Raw genomic sequence first — 20,521 nt, forward strand, 5'->3', positions numbered from 1 at the left:
AGTGTGATATTCTTTGTATAATATTGACACATTCACAAACAAAAAGTACCCAAATTTATCAACACAATCAATTTTGATTCACGAGTGACATCTAGACATTTATGTCACGGTTTTGGTTCTTCATGAAAAATCTGAATGGTACATTTCCCAGTAAAACAAGTTGGGACACTGTGTAAAACATAAATAAAAACAGGATGTGAAGATTTGCAAATCATGGAAACCCTATATTTCATTGAAAATCATACAAAGACAACATATCAAATGTTAAAATAAGAAATTTTATTGTTTTTCAGAAAAGTTGGGACAGGGGCATGTTTACCACTGTGTTGCATCACCTCTACTTTTAACAACACTCTGTAAACATTTGGGAACTGATGAGACCAGTTGCTGTAGTTTTGAAAGAGAAATGTTGTCCCAGTCTTGCCTGATATACAATTTCAGTTGCTCAACAGTTTGGGGTCTCCTTTGTCATATTTTGCACTTCATAATGCACCAAATGTTTTAAATGGGAGACAGGTCTGGACTGCAGGCAGGCCAGTTTAGCACCTGGACTCTTTTACTGCAGAGCCATGCAGTTTTAATATGTGCAGAAAGTGGTTTGGCATTGTCTTGCTGAAAGAAGGAAGGCCTTCCCTGTAAAAGATTTTGCCTGGGTGGCAGCATATCGCTCTGAAACGTGTATATATCATTCAGCATTAATGATGCCTTCCTAGATGTACAAGCTACCCATGTCATGTTCACTAATGCACCCTCATACCATCACAGATGCTGGCTTTTGAACTGTGAACTGATAACAAGCCGGATGGTCCCTCTCCTCTTTAGCCTGGAGGATGTGGTGTCCATGATTTCTAAAAATAATTTCTACTTTTGATTCATCAGACCTCAGGACAATTTTCCACTTCGCCTCAGTCCACTGTAAAAGAGCTCGGGCCCAGAGAAGGTGGCAGTGTTTCTGGATATTGTTTATATCTGGTTTTAACTTGCATTTGTGGATGCAGTAATGAAATGTTTTCACAGACGATGGTTTTCTGAAGTGTTCCTGAGCCCATACAGTGATTTCCACTACAGACACGTGTCTGCTTTTAATGCAGTGTCACCTGAGGGCCTGAAGATCACAGGCATCCAATGTCAGTTTTCAGCCTTGTCTCTTGCATACAGAGATTTCTCCAGATTCTCTGAATCTTTTAATGATATTATGTACCATAGATGATGTGATCCCCAAATTCTTTGCAATTTTACATGACGGAATATTAGTCTTTGCCCATGCAGTCTTTCACAGAGCAGTGAACCCCTCCCCATCTTTATTTCTGAGAGACTCCGCCTCTCTGGGATGCTCTTTTTATACCCAATCATGTTACTCACCTGTTGCCAATTAACCTAATTAGATTTTTTTGTTTGTTTGTTTGTTTGTTTGTTTTAGCATGACATTTTCAGTCTTTTGTTGCCCCTGTCCCAACTTTTCTTAAATCTGTTGCTGACATCAATTTCAAAATGAGCATATATTTTTCAAAAAACAATTAAATTTCTCAGTTTCAACATTTTATTTGTTGTCTTTGCACTATTTTCAATGAAATATAGGGTTTCCATGATTTGCAAATGATCACATTCTGTTTTTATTTACAGTTTACACAGCGTCCCAACTTTTTTGGAATTGGGGTTGTGCATTATATTGGATATGAGTGTTTTACTGGGAAATACACCGCTTGTATTTTTCTTTAAATGTAAATCGCATAATCAAATTTAGACTGCTCTTTGATCACACAAACTCAGTGGCTCTCTTAAATATTGACCGTAAATACTTTTAGACTTATACATACTTGCATGTATGCAGTTGTGGGTTTCATAGATCAAGTCTAGCCTGTGTAGTGATCTTTAATTTCACATGTTCAGGTGAATGAAAGTGACTGAGGCCTTGTGAATTAAACACTGCTTTCAATTAAACGTTGAGGAAATCAATAAATCTGGTCCTCATTAAATAATCAGTATTTGTGATTCTCGTACTCCAGTTAAACAAATCATTTGGGATTAAACTAAACCAACCGACCTTTGGCTCCGCTGATGACCAGGCCAAGCTCGGCACACACTGACACACACACCACCTCATAGTCATGACCGGTCAGGACCGCTCGGGGTGCTGGGTAATCACCTGCAAACCAAACAGAGGGAGATATTTCAATATACACTACCGTTCAAAAGTTTGGGGTCACCCAGACAATTTTGTGTTTTCCATGGAAAGTCACACTTTTATTTCCCACCATAAGTTGTAAAATGAATCGAAAATATAGTCAAGACATTTTTCTGGCCATTTTGAGCATTTAATCGACCCCACAAATGTGATGCTCCAGAAACTCAATCTGCTCAAAGGAAGGTCAGTTTTATAGCTTCTCTAAAGAGCTCAACTGTTTTCAGCTGTGCTAACATGATTGTACAAGGGTTTTCTAATCATCCATTAGCCTTCTGAGGCAATGAGCAAACACATTGTACCATTAGAACACTGGAGTGAGAGTTGCTGGAAATGGGCCTCTATACACCTATGGAGATATTGCACCAAAAACCAGACATTTGCAGCTAGAATAGTCATTTAGCACATTAGCAATGTATAGAGTGGATTTCTGATTAGTTTAAAGTGATCTTCATTGAAAAGAACAGTGCTTTTCTTTCAAAAATAACGACATTTCAAAGGGACCCCAAACTTTTGAACGGTAGTGCATGAAGTAAACATTAATATTGATGTGAAAAAAGGAAAACAATATTCAACACTATATTGTAAATAAAAGAAAAGGCCCATGAAAGAAAAAATAAAAAATTTGCTCCAAAGGTTGGTCCACCTTCACTGATTCAGTCGTGAAGTCTGCAAAAAGATTCTCGCATGAATAGTCAGTTGATTGATGAGGAGGGAATAGAGTGGCAAAACAGCGTTTACATGCACACACACACACACACACACACACACACACACACCTGCAACAGCAGCTGAACACTACAGCAGATTAATAAAGCAGCAGCATAATGAGAAAATAACACAGCAAGCTGCTGCTTTAGTGCACTGATGGTTTTCGAAGGAATTCAAGAACATTATTTGAGTTAAAACTTCAATAAAACCGTGGAATAGTACAAACCTACTGCATAACGGTGTGGTGTGCAGGCTGCTCTGCTGCAGATAAGAAAGTGCTCCAGAGAGTGGTGAAGTCAGCAGAGAAAAGAACAGGCTGCTCACTGCCCTCTCTGGAGGACATTGCGACTTCATGCTACCTCAGCAGAGCTACCAACATCATCAAGGACTCCACCCACCCCGGCCACAACCTTTTTGATCTGTTATCCTCTGGCTGGCATTATCCTTGACTTGCAAGTGACGTCAAAGCAAAATAGAAACCCGGATGTCGGCCATGTTGGTGGACATACAAATGTGGGGTCAAGCGACATTCCATACAAAACAATCACGCGTGCGCAACTCTCTTTGTTTATCAACTGCTTAAGCGTTCTTTTAGCGATGTCATATCTTTGTGCTATATATGGTTGTGGTCGCAACAGTACTCGTGACCGTGGCACGTTCCGATTTTTTAGACTCTTGTCCGTGATTCGGAAAGAGGGCGAGGAAACCCTGAGGCTTAGTACGGAGAGGAGACGAGCACGGCTGAACAACATCGGCAGGGCTGATCTAACAGAGGCGAAAACCAAAACAGCTCGTGTTTGCAGTAATCATTTTATCTCAGGTGAGATTCAAAAGCTTTCTCGATAATATCATGGAAGAATTTTATTTCGTGTTGGTAGAATTTTGCTATAAAATGAGCGTTCTCTTGTCGTGGTTCACTCGGTCGTTGTTATAATTTTAACACATGTATTACCGTTTCGCTTCTAGGAGCGCCAGCAAAATTATACGATAGAAACAATCCAGACTGGGAACCCACTCAGAACATGGGCTATGTTTCGTGCAAGGTCGGACTTGATTCTTCAGCAGCCAAACCAGATAGAACGCGATATCTGGGGACTCGATGGTCCGTAGAAGCGTCTTATCTTCAGAAAAGTCTGACTTTTTTAAATAATATGGGTCAAACCCACACATATCTATCTTCTCTTTGTATCGAATCTTCGCTCGACCGTTCAAATCGTGGTAATTCTGAGAAAATTCATCATTGTTTACAGACACGCTTTTAGCGGCTGCCGTCCTAGTTGCTTTGTATATCCACCATCATGGCGGACGCTCATGGCGTAGCACATTTTGATCACGTGGTTGCAAGTCATCTATAGGTTGGCCAAAGCATGCACTTCCAGATTCAGAGACATTTTTTCCCCCCCGAAAGCAATTTGCACTTTAAATATCAACAAGCACAAATAAGTATATACAGGAGCACCGCTATAAATGTTGGGCCCTATGAAAGAATATAACCCCCCAAGCCTCCCCCCCCCAAATAAATAAATAAATAAATAAATAAATAACCTAACCCTTAGCTTATCCAGAGGAAGTGTTAAGAGTGTAATTTTAGAACAAAAAAATACACTATTACTTTTACTATTACCTTTCTTCAGAAAAAATTGGGTGACTAAGGCCCTGTCCACACGGCAACGGATTCAGGTGAAGCTGATAAAATTGTTTATCGTTTCGGCCTGGCGTCCACACGGCACCGGCGTTTTGGGTGCCCCAAAACGAAATCTTTTGAGAACGGGTTCCAGAGTGGAAAAATCTGGCAACAGCACTGTTGCGAAGTCGTCTGGATGAGTAGAACGGATTTGTTTATGATGACGTCACAACCACATGACTGTCAGTGCTTCCCGCCGGGTAGAAGTGTAACGAACTCGATGCAAGTTGTCAACAAATCCTATAACTTGGTTCATGAAACGCGCTTACAAAATATTTTCACTGCTTTCCAAAAACAAAAACAATCCCGCCAGCAAAAATAGGGAAAAAAAAAAGGAGCGATCTCACCTCTTCAGATGTTGGTTTAAGTCTGACAATACATTCCTCAAAAAGGGCGTAGAAGAACAAAGTAATCCATCAACGTGTAGCATTCAATTTATTCCGGACCATTAAAGAATTCTGGAGGATATCAGAATGTTGGCGTACCGGCTTCCATCTACCCCCATTCATTCCTCTTTCTGCGTCTTTCGTTTTATGCTACTGATTAATAATCAAAACTTTATGAGGCTGATGCTACAGAAGAAGGGGTTTATGTGCATGCGTCTACTTCTTCTATTGTTCTGGTGTCTCCGATGGGACCGTCTTACAGCGCACGTAGAGGTGTGGCATGTGTATTGCATCGTTTTCAGCAAGCGTTGCGTTGCTGTATGAACCTGATATTTTACTGATCCGTTGCCCATGTGGACGCGATATTTAAAAAAAAAAAAATCTCGTTGCCGTTGTCGTGTGGATGTAGCCTAACTGTTATCTCTTTTTCTCTTTTTCAGCTTTCTGCTGCCTCTCTTTATGTAACCTGACTTCTTCAGGATGGTGTCAATCTACTGATGGTTCACCATCAATTCTGCTTCTATTGTTCGCGGCTAACGTTAGTGCTGGATTGGAAAGCAACAAACCTAACGTGGTGTCATGCGCTGGCTCTGCCTACGCTAGACTGTACCATGTAATGAATAGGGAGAGGAGTGAAATATAAAGACTATCTATCTATTCTAGGCGGCACGGTGGTGTAGTGGTTAGCGCTGTCGCCTCACAGCAAGAAGGTCCGGGTTCGAGCCCCGTGGCCGGCGAGGGCCTTTCTGTGTGGAGTTTGCATGTTCTCCCCGTGTCCGCGTGGGTTTCCTCCGGGTGCTCCGGTTTCCCCCACAGTCCAAAGACATGCAGGTTAGGTTAACTGGTGACTCTAAATTGACCGTAGGTGTGAATGTGAGTGTGAATGGTTGTCTGTGTCTATGTGTCAGCCCTGTGATGACCTGGCGACTTGTCCAGGGTGTACCCCGCCTTTCGCCCGTAGTCAGCTGGGATAGGCTCCAGCTTGCCTGCGACCCTGTAGAACAGGATAAAGTGGCTACAGATAATGAGATGAGATCTTTCTATTCTAATAATTTTGCGGAAAATGGAAAACCAAACCAGAAGGTCGTTGTTTTTGCTCATTTTAAGAGGCAACACTATTTAAACTTTTTTTTTTTTAAATAAATTAACTTGCACATGGTGATAATATTAATATTGTCCTCTGAGGGCCCTCTGTCAATACTGGGCCCTTAGAATCATCCTAACTTCCCTCCCCAATGACACCCCTGAGTATAGAATTCATTCATGCTGCTATGCACCTGCACTTTATTTTTGTACAGATTATTTCATTTAATTTCTCGTATCATGCAGCATAGTGGTGTAGTGGTTAGCACGGTCACCTCACAGCAAGAAGGTCCTGGGTTTGAGCCCCGTGGCCGGCGAGGGCCTTTCTGTGTGGAGTTTGCATGTTCTCCCTGTGTCCGCGTGGGTTTCCTCCGGGTGCTCCGGTTTCCCCCACAGTCCAAAGACATGCAGGTTAGGTTAACTGGTGGCTCTAAATTGACCGTAGGTGTGAATGTGAGTGTGAATGGTTGTCTGTGTCTATGTGTCAGCCCTGTGATGACCTGGCGACTTGTCCAGGGTGTACCCCGCCTTTCGCCCATAGTCAGCTGGGATAGGCTCCAGCTCGCCTGCAACCCTGTACAGGATAAGCAGTTATGGATAATGGGTGGATGGATGGATTTCTAGTCTCGCAATTCTCATTTTATATCCTTTTTTTGGTCTTCAGTGTCCTGTGTTTCCATGTTTGCAACATAGAGTGGCAATTTTAATTTCATTGTATACATTTCCAATGACAATAAAGGCAATTCAATTCAATTCAATTCAATTCAAGGAATGAGGCTGTTGACTACATTGGGAAGAAATAATATATAGATATTTTTGTTCTGATAAACTAGCCCCAAACACTTTTGAGCTAAAAACGTGTCATAAAAAATAAAACATAATTAATTTATTTTCTTTTTACCTCCATCAACTATGTTGGAGGAGGTTATGTTTTCACTTCCGTTTGTTTGTTTGTTTGTTTGTTTGTTTGTTTGTTTGTTTGGTCCCAACATACCTCGAAAAGTAGCAAATGGATTTGGATGAAATTTGGAGTAAAGGTGGGTCATGGGCCAAGGAACAACTGACTAAATTTTGATGCAAATCCGGATATGTATGTGGATCCAGGATTGACTGATTGATTTTTAACCTGTTCCCAACTTAACTCAAAAAGAAGTGAACAGATTTGGATGAAATTTGGTGGACAGCTTTCATATTATCTCAAGTTCAAGTGATTTGATTTTGATGTTGATTATATGTAGCTTAGTGGAGGTATGAACTCTACCGAGTGCCTTTCTAGTTATAAATAGTATTTTATATTAAGCTTTAACTGGAGCTGGTTTCGTTTTAATCCTAACCTCCTAGGGCTTAGCGGTCACGTGCGTGGACAGCACTTTATGGAAATTCGGAACAAGAATCCACATATGTGGACATACTTTTTCTCTAAAAGTACATCTTATCAAAAGATGATGCTTAGTTTTTATTTTAATCAGGTTCTAATAAGCCCAAATAGCAAAGAGAAATAAAAAATGCATGTAAAAAAAACAGCTTGGGCCTTAGGAGGCTAATATCATAGCAGTCAGATGAAGAGACAGAATATCACTGTGTATGATGGATCCTAATATAAAGTTGATTATTTTCTTATAATTCCACATCCTGAAGTGTTTTATTCTTCTTAAATCATAGCAAAGTTCCACCAATTAACATTTTTTATTTATTATCCCCCACCCAAATGAGGTTTGGCGGGGGATATAGAAACAGGTTCCATTCGGTCACATTTTCGTTTCCGGGCCATATCTTTAAAACTACTGAAGATATCTTCATGAAACTTCGTATACATATCAAACAACATGTGAACTGGTGCCTTTTGCTATTTTGGATTATTATTATTTTTAAGCATTTTTCAAATTTTTACATTAAAAAATAGATTTTGACTTACTGTAGTTTCTAAGAGCGATGTTCATTTCCGGAGCATATATCCCAAACTATTCATGATATGGATTTGACACTTGGTATACATGTTAAGAAGGTGATGCAGATGTGCCTTTTCATACTAAGAAATTTGAGAAATTTTTCATGTTTCCATGGAAACAGTTTCAGACTTACACTACGTTCACACTGCAAGGCTTAATGCTCAATTCCGATTTTTTTGTGAAATCCGATTTTTTTGTGAGGTCGTTCACATTAACAAATATATGCGACTTGTATGTGATCCTCAGTATGAACGAAAAGCGACCTAAAAGTGTTCCGCATGCGCATTGCAGGATACGACGACGTCACACGCAGTGAGCATGGCCAGTGTTTACTGAAGTAAAACCGCCCGGTTGCGGTATGACCCATCCAATCTAGCTTGAATAGCTGTATCCCCCCAAATGGAAATCAGCTCCCTAACCTCTGCGTCCTTCCATTGAGAAGATTCAGAACCTTCACAGCCCGAAGCGTCCCTCGCATTGATGTCATGCGCAGGGGCGCAGATACGTTTTTGGAACTGGGGGGGACAAAAAACTGGGGGGGACAAAGCTGCCAGCAAACCAACCCCAACCCCGATATGCCTGTCAAACTTCTTGTGGGTTACCATAGCAACCAAGCTCGAGCTCGCAACCTGTGCAGTCTGCGCAGCTCAACCAACCGAATATCAGTCTTTGTTTTATGTGAGTTGTTGCAACTATGTATGTACTGCTGTGCACCTCAATAAACCGAATGGTAATTAGTCTTTTGATTTTTCCGTGAGGTTTGCCTTATGCAAAGAAAGACAGCATAGACGTTTTTTCCTCCCTATAAGTGGGGGGACCGAACGAGATGAATTTAAATCTGGGTGGGACGAATCCCACCCTCTACCTGCGCCCGTGATTATGCGCCATGTTGTTGTAACTTTTTTTGAGAGACCCGCCGCCTACTTCAGCGCAGAATAGTGACGTTTGTGGCTTGTTGATGACGTGTAAGTCGGATGAATGCGACCTGGCGGTTCAGACTGAAGTCGCATATGAAAAGATCGGATAGGAATCGGAATTAGGACCACATATCCAAACGGCCTGGGTCGGATTTGAAAAAATCGGATCTGTGTCGTTCATATTGTCAATAAAAGATCGGATACAGGTCACATATGGGCGAAAAGATCGGATTTGAGTCACTTCAGCCTGCAGTGTGAACGTAGCCTTAGACTCTCAGGTTAGTCTTCGGGGTAGGTTTTGTTTCCGGAGCAGAACTTGAAAACTATGAGCGGTACGGTCTTGAAAGTTGGTATATGTGTTGATTAAGTAATGTATTTGTGCCTTTTGATACTAAGAAATGTGAGAAATTTGAATTTTTATCTCACCTGGACCAAAGGTCCGCTGGGTTTATGCCATGGGCTGCTGAGGTCAGTGTAAAGAGGTCGGGTTGGTTTCCTGCAGCAGAACTTGAAAAATGTGGCAAATAATATCTTGAAACTTGGTATATAGGGCGGGGGATATAGATATGACTCTGTCTTCTTGTTAAAGAATGACACACCATACTTTTCTATCAGTTTATAGCTATTGATAATGCCATGGAACATCAGCGAAGCAAGTTAGCTCCTGCGATCACTGACGTTATACTGTAATTATCGCAGCTATCCGCAGTCGTTCCATCACCCGCTTCTCTTTTATCCTCTCTCGAGAAGTTAATAAAACAACATAAATCCATCTTGTCGCATTACAGAGTCGTGGAAAGTCTGAATTATTAGTCTAATTACTAAATGTTATATCAATCATCACTGACTCAGAAAGCGTATAGCGATGATGCCTTTTGTTTTCTTTGTTACATGCACCATCCCAGTGAATGGTCTGTTACTATGGCAACAAAAACGTATTAGAATGAGAGGATGTGATTTTCAGTTTTACTGTTACACGCAGTTATTAACCTCAATAATCATATATACACAACGTATTCAGAAAAAAAAAAAACAGTGAAGTATCAAACGTTAAACATTAAAACCAGATCTGTCAGATAATTTGACAAATACAAGCACAGATGTGAACACTGAAAGGTTCAGGAAGTTAATCGAGTTCCTTGCTTTGACTACGAGCAAACATTACACGCTCACCACTTTTTCATTTTCATGTAAAGTTCAATAATAACCGATCGTGGAAGAGGAAACAGCAGTAAATAGCATTTTAATGGCCTTGCAGAGTCGAGCCAAATGACAAACGGACAGAAACATGGCTGGATTTGTTTACAAGCTTATTCAAGAACTGAATAAAGAACTCACGGACTGATTAGCTCAATTAGCGTAATGAAGAGGAATGAAGATGTTCTCCGGCGATCGATTCGGCGGCTAACGGAAGAGTGTGCGAGTGAGAGATGATTGGAGAAGATATTGAAATGGTTACAGATGTAACACTGCTTTAATTAACACAGGGGTCTACGTTTAATGGACAGCAAAATCAATACAGGACCAGATGATCAATATGGCACCAGATCCACTGATCCAGCTCCTTCCACATGGGTGTGTGATGTGTGTGTGCGACAGTGTTCAGTCCTCTAGAGAGATCCACAGCTCAAGATCAGCTTGCTCATCTTCCTCACAAAAGGTTTAATCAGTGTGTGCGCGAGCCCCCTGACACCCCGCAGGTCCCCGAGAGCACGGCAACACAATTAGGAGGTGGAAATTGGAGCCGGGGATGGAAGAGCTGGAAGGGCCGCAGTGCACGGGCTCCATTGAGCCGGATATGATTTTAATCACCGTGTGTTTAGGACACACCGTTCTTTGCTGCAAGGACCAAATCAATTTCTCCACCTTGTGTCAGAGGTCTGGAGGTGGACACGCTGCTGAATATTCATGGCCTTTCTGGCTGCCATGACCTCCGCAGTAAGACGGGTGGAATTAAAGCATGCTGGGAAAGAAGAAATGTCTGACACACAAACACTCCCACACAGCACTACTGCACACACACACACACACACAGATTATTATTTCTGTCAGAAAACAAAGACAAGGCATCATCGAAATGTTTACCACTGACTACAACTGAGCGTGAAGTTTAATGTCGACGCTTCATCAGAGAAACAGATCTGTTTTCCAGAGCTGCACTGTTCCATATGAGCTGAAGGTTATTAGTGGAGAGAAAAAAAAAAATTCTCAAAAAATAATCTTGTTTATACTACCAAGCAAAAGTTTGTGCACCCCTGCTGACAGAAGGATTTTATTCATTGCTACTGTAAAACAATAATAAATAATAATGAAGGCATTAAGAGTATGAAATAAACACATGGAATTTAAAAAAAGTGACATTTAGATTTTAATTCTTACCATTATCCCTGAGGAATGTTTGCAAATTTTAACAATAAGATTTAATATAAAAAAAGGTAAAAAAAAAAAGTATATATTCATTTTAGGCAAAAATGTGTTATATATCTTAGAGAGAGAGAGAGAGAGAGAGAGAGAGAGAGAGAGAGAGAGGCTTACAGAAGAGAAAAATGAAAAAAAAAATCAGAAAAGAGAGAATGAAGAGAAAAAACAGAGGGAGAGAGAGAAAGGAGAGAAAGACAGAAGCAGGAATAAAAAAAGATCAGTAGGAGGATGTAAGAAATGAAAAGATAGAGGGATGAAGAGGAGGAGAAAGGAAATGTGGGGGACAGAAGAAAGTTATAATGAAAACAGAAGCAGGGGCAATGAAAGAAATAAAAGAAAAGTGAATAACAAGACGAGGGAGGCAAAGAAAGAAAGAGAAAAGATGCAGAACAAAAAAGCAGGAAAAAAGAAAAGAAAGTCATGGCAAGAGCAAGATAGAGGGTTAGAGATAAAGGAGGGAGAGAAATACAGAGAATAAAGGGAGGAAAAGGGGGAGAGAGAGAGAGAGTCAGGTTTACAGAAGAGAAGAAAAACAGAGCAAATTTGAGAAAAGAGAGAAGGAAGAGATAAAAACAGAGGGGGAGAGAGAAAGGAGAGAGCAGGTATAAAAAAAGATCAAAAGGAGGATGTGAGAAATGAAAAGAAAAAGGGATGAAGAGAAGGAGAAAGGAAATGAGAGAGTAATAAAAACACAAGCAGGGAAAGTGAAAGGAAGAAAAGAAAAGTGAATAACAAGATGAGGGAGGCAAAGAGAGAAAGAGAAGAGATGCAGAACAAAAAAGCAAAAAAAAAAAAGAAAATTAAGTCATAACAGGAGCGAGATAGAAGGTTAGAGATAAAGGAGATGGATGATCAGAGAGATAAAGGAGAAAAGAGAAATACAAAGAATGGAGGGAGGAAATGAGAGAGAGAGAGAGAGAGAGCAAATAAAAACAAATACAGTAATGAGAGAATGGGAAACCATATCAAAAAATAAGGATGAGGGAGACAGCAAGTGTAGGAGAGAAAGAGCAGAAGGAAGACAAGAAGAGAGATGGTGAAGAGAAGAAGAAGGAAAAGAGCAAAAGAGGGAGAGAAAAGAAATATATGGAGAAATACAGAGAAGGAAAGAGAGATCCAAAGAGAAAGTGTTTTTTCCCTCAAAAATAAGAATCAAACGTTTTGTGTTATAATCTGAATTTATTTGTTGTTCTTTCCTTTTCCCTTTTTCTTTCCTTTTCTTCTAAAGAAAAGGAAAAAGGTGTAAAATATATTCACCACTAGAGGGCACTGTTACTTTTTTAAATCTTGCTGATGCATGAGGATGGGCTCACTGTTAAAATATCCTTTAAAAGAGACAATTAAACAAATTAACATGAAGGATGAAAGCAGAAAACATACATCTCTCTCTCTGTGTGTGTGTGTGTGTGTGTCGCAGTGTTGTTGCAGCACTTTATTACACACTACACTGTTGTTCACGTTGTAAGTTTAGAGTTTGAGACTGAAACTCATGTCTGTTCCTGCACAGTGTGTGTCAATCATCTGCCATCCTTCATCAGGGATCAGTTACTAACCACAGCATGGCTGCTGGATGGAGTTTTGTGGTTAATGAAGTCACTGAGATCATTACAAATCCTGACAAATTGCACACAGCGACAGACACACACATTATTTACACTGTAAATAATTATATCACTTCCGTAACTTTCTCAAACAATATAATAATTACAACTTTTATTGTTACCCTGCTGGAACAAGACATTCGGATCACTTGTGAGTAAATTTAGCGACTTAGAAAAGCTAAAAAAGAAAAAGTAGCCCAACGCAAAAATGTTCAAAGCTAGCTAGCAATGTTTGATATTTGGAAAAACTACTGGAAAAATAAAAAAGGAAAAACAGCCCCAGTGACACGAGACATTAGAATTAGTAGCTAGCAAAGTTAGCGCCTTAGAAAAGTTACAAAAATTATAATAATAAATGTAGCCCCTGTTGATACAAAACCTTTAATAACTAGCGAGCAATGTTTGCGATTTGAAATTTGACATTCTAATCACTATCTAATAAAGTAAGCTGCTTAGAAAAATGACTCAAATATAATAATAATAATAATAATAATAATAATAATAATGGGCGGCACGGTGGTGTAGTGGTTAGCGCTGTCGCCTCACAGCAAGAAGGTCCGGGTTCGAGCCCCGTGGCCAGCGAGGACCTTTCTGTGCTGAGTTTGCATGTTCTCCCCGTGTCCGCGTGGGTTTCCTCCGGGTGCTCCGGTTTCCCCCACAGTCCAAAGACATGCAGGTTAGGTTAACTGGTGACTCTAAATTGAGCGTAGGTGTGAATGTGAGTGTGAATGGTTGTCTGTGTCTATGTGTCAGCCCTGTGATGACCTGGCGACTTGTCCAGGGTGTACCCCGCCTTTCGCCCGTAGTCAGCTGGGATAGGCTCCAGCTTGCCTGCGACCCTGTAGAACAGGATAAAGCGGCTAGAGATAACGAGATGAGATAATAATAATAAAGCCTTTCTGATCTCAAACTATTTAAAAACTAGCTAGTAATGTTTGCTGTTTGGAAAAGCTTCTGAAATAAAATTAAAAAAGAAAGAAAGAAATGTAGCCCCAATGGCATACATATAGATAGATAGATAGATAGATAGATAGATAGATAGAAATAATATTCACTGGGAAAGAAAAGCAATTTTGTGTGTTAGAGTGTTGTGTCTCAGGCGGTGTGCATACTGAAAATCATTCATGGAATCCACATACCTTTGAATTTTTCATTCAAATGTTGAGGAATAAATCTGATATTGCTCAACATTAAGCCTGTTCAGTTTCATTTGCCTCGACTATGTAGTTTCTGGGATATTTACATCTCAAATAACATCAATTTTTTTGAAACAACCTTCTGAAGTCAGCAGGGTGGGGATCCACATGTCTCTAACTTTGGAGACATGTATACATATAGCATCTGTACCCTGCTGATACAAAACGTTTTAATATCTAGCTTGCAAATGTAGCTACTTGGAAAAGCTCCTAAAATAAAACTTAAATGTCACCCCAAAGACGAAACATTCTAATCAGTATCTCGTAAAGTTAGCAACTTAGAAAAGCTATTTGGAAAAGCTACTGAAATAAGACAACAACAAAATGTAGCCCTACACTGTAAAAAATAGAATTACGCTTTGTTCAAGTAATTCCATATTCACAATTGAATGGACAAGAAAATATGAATAATTATTAACGAACAGAAAAATCCACATCAAACTGATAGGGTGCACCTCAGTGATGTGTAAATATACAATAGTGAATAATCTGAATTGAAAATACATAATTGCCACAGGTGTTTATTCAGCGCATGCTCTTAATGACCAAGACACGGGGTTTCCGCTCCCAAATGCAAGGGCTGGGCAATGTGGTTCTCTCTCCAGTTGAAGTTCATGTTGTCATGGCTCAGGTGGATAAGGTGCCATACCATAAATCCAGGGACCCGGGTTTGATTCTGACCCGAGGTAATTTCCTGCTCATTTCCTGTCTCTACACTGTCCTATCCAAATAAAGGTGAAAAAAGCCCCAAAAAATATCTAAAAAAAAATTGTGATAACCTCAATTGCCTTTTTGTACTACTGTGAATGCCACTGTTCAGCAAAAAGAGAAATCTATGTTGGCAGAATGAGGAATTGAAAATTGACTTAATTAAGAATTCTTAATAAAGATAAGTGTTATCATAGTTTGGATTATCATGGGCACATCATTGGCAAAACATAAAATTCTTAATGCAGACGGTTGCCTTGAAATTTAAAGTATTCTCAACTATTCTTTTTTTTTACAGTGTAGTGACATAAAACATTCTAAGCCCTCACTAGCAAAGTTAGCTACTTGGCAAAGCTACTGAAATAAATAAAAAAGTCACCACTGCTGACACAAAACATTCTAAAACACTACCACGAACAAGATGAAGGAAAAGAACAGTAGATAGTGATGTTTATTCTTTGGAAAAGCTACTGGAATACAATAATGTAGCCCCAATGACGTAAAAATGAATGTTAGATGGACATATAAACTAAAGAACAAAGAACTATGGAAAATAACCAACCAACAACCAGTAGAGACGCAAATCCAGAAGAAGTGGGGCTGGATCGGACATACACTCAGGAAGCTGCCAAATAACATCAGTAGGCAAGATTTAAATGGAACCCACAAGGAAAAAGGAAAAGAGGTCGGCCCAAAAACACCTGGAGGAAAGGCATTGAAGGTGAAATGGGAGCCTGGGGCTATACATGGTCAACATTAGAGGAAACTGAGCAAAACACAACTAGATGGAAAGCTCTTGTTGGTGGTCTATGCTCCTAGGGAGTGAAGGGTTTAATAATAATAATAATAATAATAGGGTGGCACGGTGGTGTAGTGGTTAGCGCTGTCGCCTCACAGCAAGAAGGTCCGGGTTCGAGCCCCGTGGCCGGCGAGGGCCTTTCTGTGCGGAGTTTGCATGTTCTCCCCGTGTCCGCGTGGGTTTCCTCCGGGTGCTCCGGTTTCCCCCACAGTCCAAAGACATGCAGGTTAGGTTAACTGGTGACTCTAAATTGACCGTAGGTGTGAATGTGAGTGTGAATGGTTGTCTGTGTCTATGTGTCAGCCCTGTGATGACCTGGCGACTTGTCCAGGGTGTACCCCGCCTTTCGCCCGTAGTCAGCTGGGATAGGCTCCAGCTTGCCTGCGACCCTGTAGAACAGGATAAAGCGGCTACAGATAATGAGATGAGATGAAAATCCCTGCCGACACAAAACATAGTAACCAGCTAGCAATGTTTGCCATCTGGAAAAGCTACTGGGGAAAAAAAAAAAACTTCAGAAAGAGTTCTGTGGTACGTTTCTCTGATAAAGTGTGTAATATATATAGAACATGTCCACACTTAATGCATCAACTTCATCAAACAAACCCCCAAACACACATCCACTAAATATATAAAACATCAGCGAGTGTGAGACACAGCAGGATGAATCCACTTTACCGCTCCACTATCACTCACTGTAATAATGATAATACCACTCAAGTCATAAGAATAACGAGTGCACTTTTAAATTGCACCAAATAAGCCCTAGTGTGTGAATATCACATCACAGGAGCCGTGTTTCCTCTCCTCAGGAGGGCAGAACCGCGTCTCGCTAATTGGAAGCAGCCAAGCCGAAATACTTAATTAACAGTGTGAGGCTCAGCGCAGTTAATTAGAGAAAGCTCACACCTAAAGCAGAGGATCTGACACTCGTGAACAGCAGATCATCTGAACAACACCATGCGTTATAACAACACGTCTGAGAAACCGCAAGCCTCTCAGGATGATTAGCTGTTGGTCAAATGAAATGAAGATAAAACATTTTTTTTGTTTGTTGAAAAAAGTGTAAAGGCAGTTCTAGTAGCTTGAACGCTCGACTACACTGCTGTGATTGCTGTAATTAACTGTTAGCCTTCCTTCGTTAGTGGTCCTTCCAATAAATAAAGAATGAAACACAAATAATTTGGGCTGGATGTTACATGAAGTAACTCTTACCACCTAGAAGTTGGCTATTTTCCTGTAGTAAGACATTCTGAAGGTTATTTTTTTTATTCCTCTTATACCACAGCAATTTGCCAACACTAATCATGATTTTATTAATTACAGAAGGACATGTACTTTTTATCTTTTACTTGTTACATTTATCATGGCGCGGCACGGTGGTGTAGTGATTAGCGCTGTCGCCTCACAGCAAGAAGGTCCGGGTTCGAGCCCCGGGGCCGGCGAGGGCCTTTCTGTGTGGAGTTTGCATGTTCTCCCCGTGTCCGCGTGGGTTTCCTCCGGGTGCTCCGGTTTCCCCCACAGTCCAAAGACATGCAGGTTAGGTTAACTGGTGACTCTAAATTGACCGTAGGTGTGAATGTGAGTGTGAATGGTTGTCTGTGTCTATGTGTCAGCCCTGTGATGACCTGGCGACTTGTCCAGGGTGTACCCCGCCTTTCGCCCGTAGTCAGCTGGGATAGGCTCCAGCTTGCCTGCGACCCTGTAGAACAGGATAAAGCGGCTAGAGATAATGAGATGAGATGAGACATTTATCATGGACGTTATGAGTGAGTATACAAGGTGGTGTGTACCATGAGCTGGCCTAGTGGTTCGTGTGTCCGCCTCTTGATCGAGTTCTACTCACGGTCAGGTCATACCAAAGACCATCATAAAAATGGTACCTTCTGCCGTCTGGCAAGGCACACTGCAGTACAGATGTGAGCGGGGAATCAAACTCTTGTAGTTACCAGAGGACTAGCCCCCCACTGTAACCTTAGCTGTATAGGTGAAAGGCCGAGGGCTACAGAAACTGAGATCGGCATCACCGAATGCGCCTTAACGGCATTTGCTGAGTTTCCCAAAAGCATCGTAGCACAAAGATCATTGTTAAATGGTAGAGCGAGCAGCACAATTAACACTCTCTCTCCTAGTTAAGCTTCTCTTAGCATTAAGAGACTTTTGGGAAACCCACCACTGGGACGGGAGACTGCCTGGGAAGACCAGGGCATGGTATGGGAAGGACTTTTTTAGATACAGGGTGGTGCAGTGGTTAGCACTGTTGCCTCACAGCAAGAAGGTTTCGGGTTCAAACCTCATGGCCAACAGGGACTTGTGGGTTTCCTCTGGGAGCTCTGGTTTTCCCCCACAGCTCAAAAGCATGCAGATTAAGTAAAATACCCAGCCATTGGGGTTGCACAAGCCAGTGCATACTTGGTGCTAGTCCCAAGCCCGGATAGACTGGGGAGGGTTGCGTCAGGACGGGCATCTGGTGTAAAACCTCTATCAAATCAAATATATGGAACAGATCCACTGTGGCGAACCCTAACAGGAGCAGCTGAAGGAAGATGAACTAGTATACAAAACAACCTACTTACTCTTATCACTATATACAGTTCCCTCACTAGTATCTTTCTCTTATAGTTAATAAGATGAAAGAAAAAAGAAAAGAAAAGAAAAATGACAACGCAGAAACTCCTCTGTCTTGAAGATGGTCCCATGGTCGAAAGCTTACTGACTGTTAATGTGCTGAAACTGGAGACTCCTTCTATTAATGATAAAGAAACGCTTCTTCTTTGACCCATAGCTGGGAAGGGCCGTAGGAGCACCACTGATTACATTTTAACAGTCCATAATTGGTGTGTCTTGGGCATTTTAAACTTGGTGGAGCCCATCCCTCTCCAAGCTTGATCAACCAGATCACCCAGAGGAAACCCACGCAGACACGGGGAGAACATGCAAACTCCACACAGAAAGGCCCCCGTCAGCCACTGGGCTCAAACCCAGAACCTTCCTGCTTTGAGGTGACAGTGCTAACCACTACAACACTGTGCTGCCCAAGGAAACACTATACGTTGTTAAAAATGTGAAGTAATGATTTAAACTGCTGATAATTAAGTTTTGATTGGCGTCCACCTTTCACTTCCCTGTGACTGAGAATGTATATGAACAAAAACATTGCTTTGCAGTTGGCACTAGTGTCAGAGCTGCTGTCAAACAAAATCAATCAACAATCTCTGACCAAACAGAACTGAGAATTCCACAGTGTTGTGATCTAAAAGTTAGCTTCAGTTTTCTATCAAAATGTAATTTCATCAAGTGTTTTAGTGAAAATTTGAAAAGAAATAGAGTATATATTGTCACATGTACATTCCTAGTTCAGTGAAATCCTTTTCTGCACATATCCTAGCTGGGTAACAAGTTGGGGTCAGAGCACAAGGTCAGCCATGCTAGTGCAAAGAGGATTAAGAGCCTTGCACAAGGGGCCCTAGAGGGGCAGCTTGTTAGTGCTGGGGCTTAAACTTACAACTTCCTGATCAGTAGTCCATAGCCTTAACTACTGAGCCATCCCTGCCTCATAGAGTGTGATGTTTTTATCGGAGCATTTTTGCCTATTCTTCTGAAGGGTGCCGTTAATTTTATATATTTACCTTTGCTTGGTTTCTCATTAGAAATTACAGTATGTACATGAGACATACTTTACACCATTGGATTGTGTGTAGTCGTGTTATAGACTGTGTATAGTTGTGTTTTTGTAGTTGTGTACTAGGGTGCATCAGTTGCCCTCACTTTCATAAAATCTGATGCATTTTTGTTTGGGTGTTCCTTTTCACCAATAAAGACATCCTGTAAAATTTTTTGACCATATTCAAAAGTCTAATGGTGGCACCATGAGGTTCATTTTTTGCCAAAAAACGCTTATTTTATGTTTTCGCGTAAGGTTTGAATCACAATGTTGGACTCCATTTATTGATTTCTTGTGACCCAGAGATCATGTTAAGAACCTTTGCAAGGGATTGAGAAGCATTAATGTGATTCATAATACATTTGTATTGTTTAAAAGTACAGTGGTGCTTGAAAGTTTGTGAACCCTTTTGAATTTTCTATATTTCTGCATAAATATGATCGAAAACATCATCAGATTTTCACACAAGTCCTAAAAGTAGATAAAGAGAACCCAGTTAAACAAATGAGACAAAAATATTATACTTGGTCATTTATTTATTGAGGAAAATGATCCAATATTACATATCTGTGAGTGGCAAAAGTATGTGAACCTCTAGGATTAGCAGTTAATTTGAAGGTGAAATTAGAGTCAGGTGTTTTCAATCAATGGGATGACAATCAGGTGTGAGTGGGCACCCTGTTTTATTTAAAGAACAGGGATCTATCAAAGTCTGATCTTCACAACACATGTTTGTGGAAGTGTATCATGGCATGAACAAAGGAGATTTCTGAGGAGCTCAGAAAAAGCGTTGCTGATGCTCATCAGGCTGGAAAAGGTTACAAAACCATCTCTAAAGAGTTTGGACTCCACCAATCCACAGTCAGACAGATTGTGTACAAATGAAGGAAATTCAAGACCATTGTTACCCTCCCCAGGAGTGGTCGACCAACAAAGATCACTCCAAGAGCAAGGCGTGTAATAGTTGGCAAGGTCACAAAGGACCCCAGGGTAACTTCTAAGCAACTGAAGGCCTCTCTCACATTGGCGAATGTTAATGTTCATGAGTCCACCATCAGGAGAACACTGAACAACAATGGTGTGCATGGCAGGGTTGCAAGGAGAAAGCCACTGCTCTCCAAATAGAACATTGCTGCTCGTCTGCAGTTTGCTAAAGATCATGTGGACAAGCCAGAAGGCTATTGGAAAAATGTTTTGTGGATGGATGAGACCAAAATAGA

At 40.8% G+C, this 20,521-nt stretch overlaps 1 protein-coding gene across 1 annotated transcript in view; it reads right to left on the minus strand.

The window, feature by feature from the left end:
* The window catches only part of nbeab (neurobeachin b), a 793,085-nt gene that overhangs the window by 14,050 nt on the left and 758,514 nt on the right, over positions 1–20,521 (minus strand). The window contains exon 53 of the mRNA XM_060943557.1: positions 2,045–2,146. Coding sequence (XP_060799540.1) covers positions 2,045–2,146 — 102 coding nt within the window. The remainder of the gene's footprint in view (positions 1–2,044; positions 2,147–20,521) is intronic.

Source organism: Neoarius graeffei, chromosome 17, assembly GCF_027579695.1.
Source record: "Neoarius graeffei isolate fNeoGra1 chromosome 17, fNeoGra1.pri, whole genome shotgun sequence".
Taxonomy (NCBI): domain Eukaryota; kingdom Metazoa; phylum Chordata; class Actinopteri; order Siluriformes; family Ariidae; genus Neoarius; species Neoarius graeffei.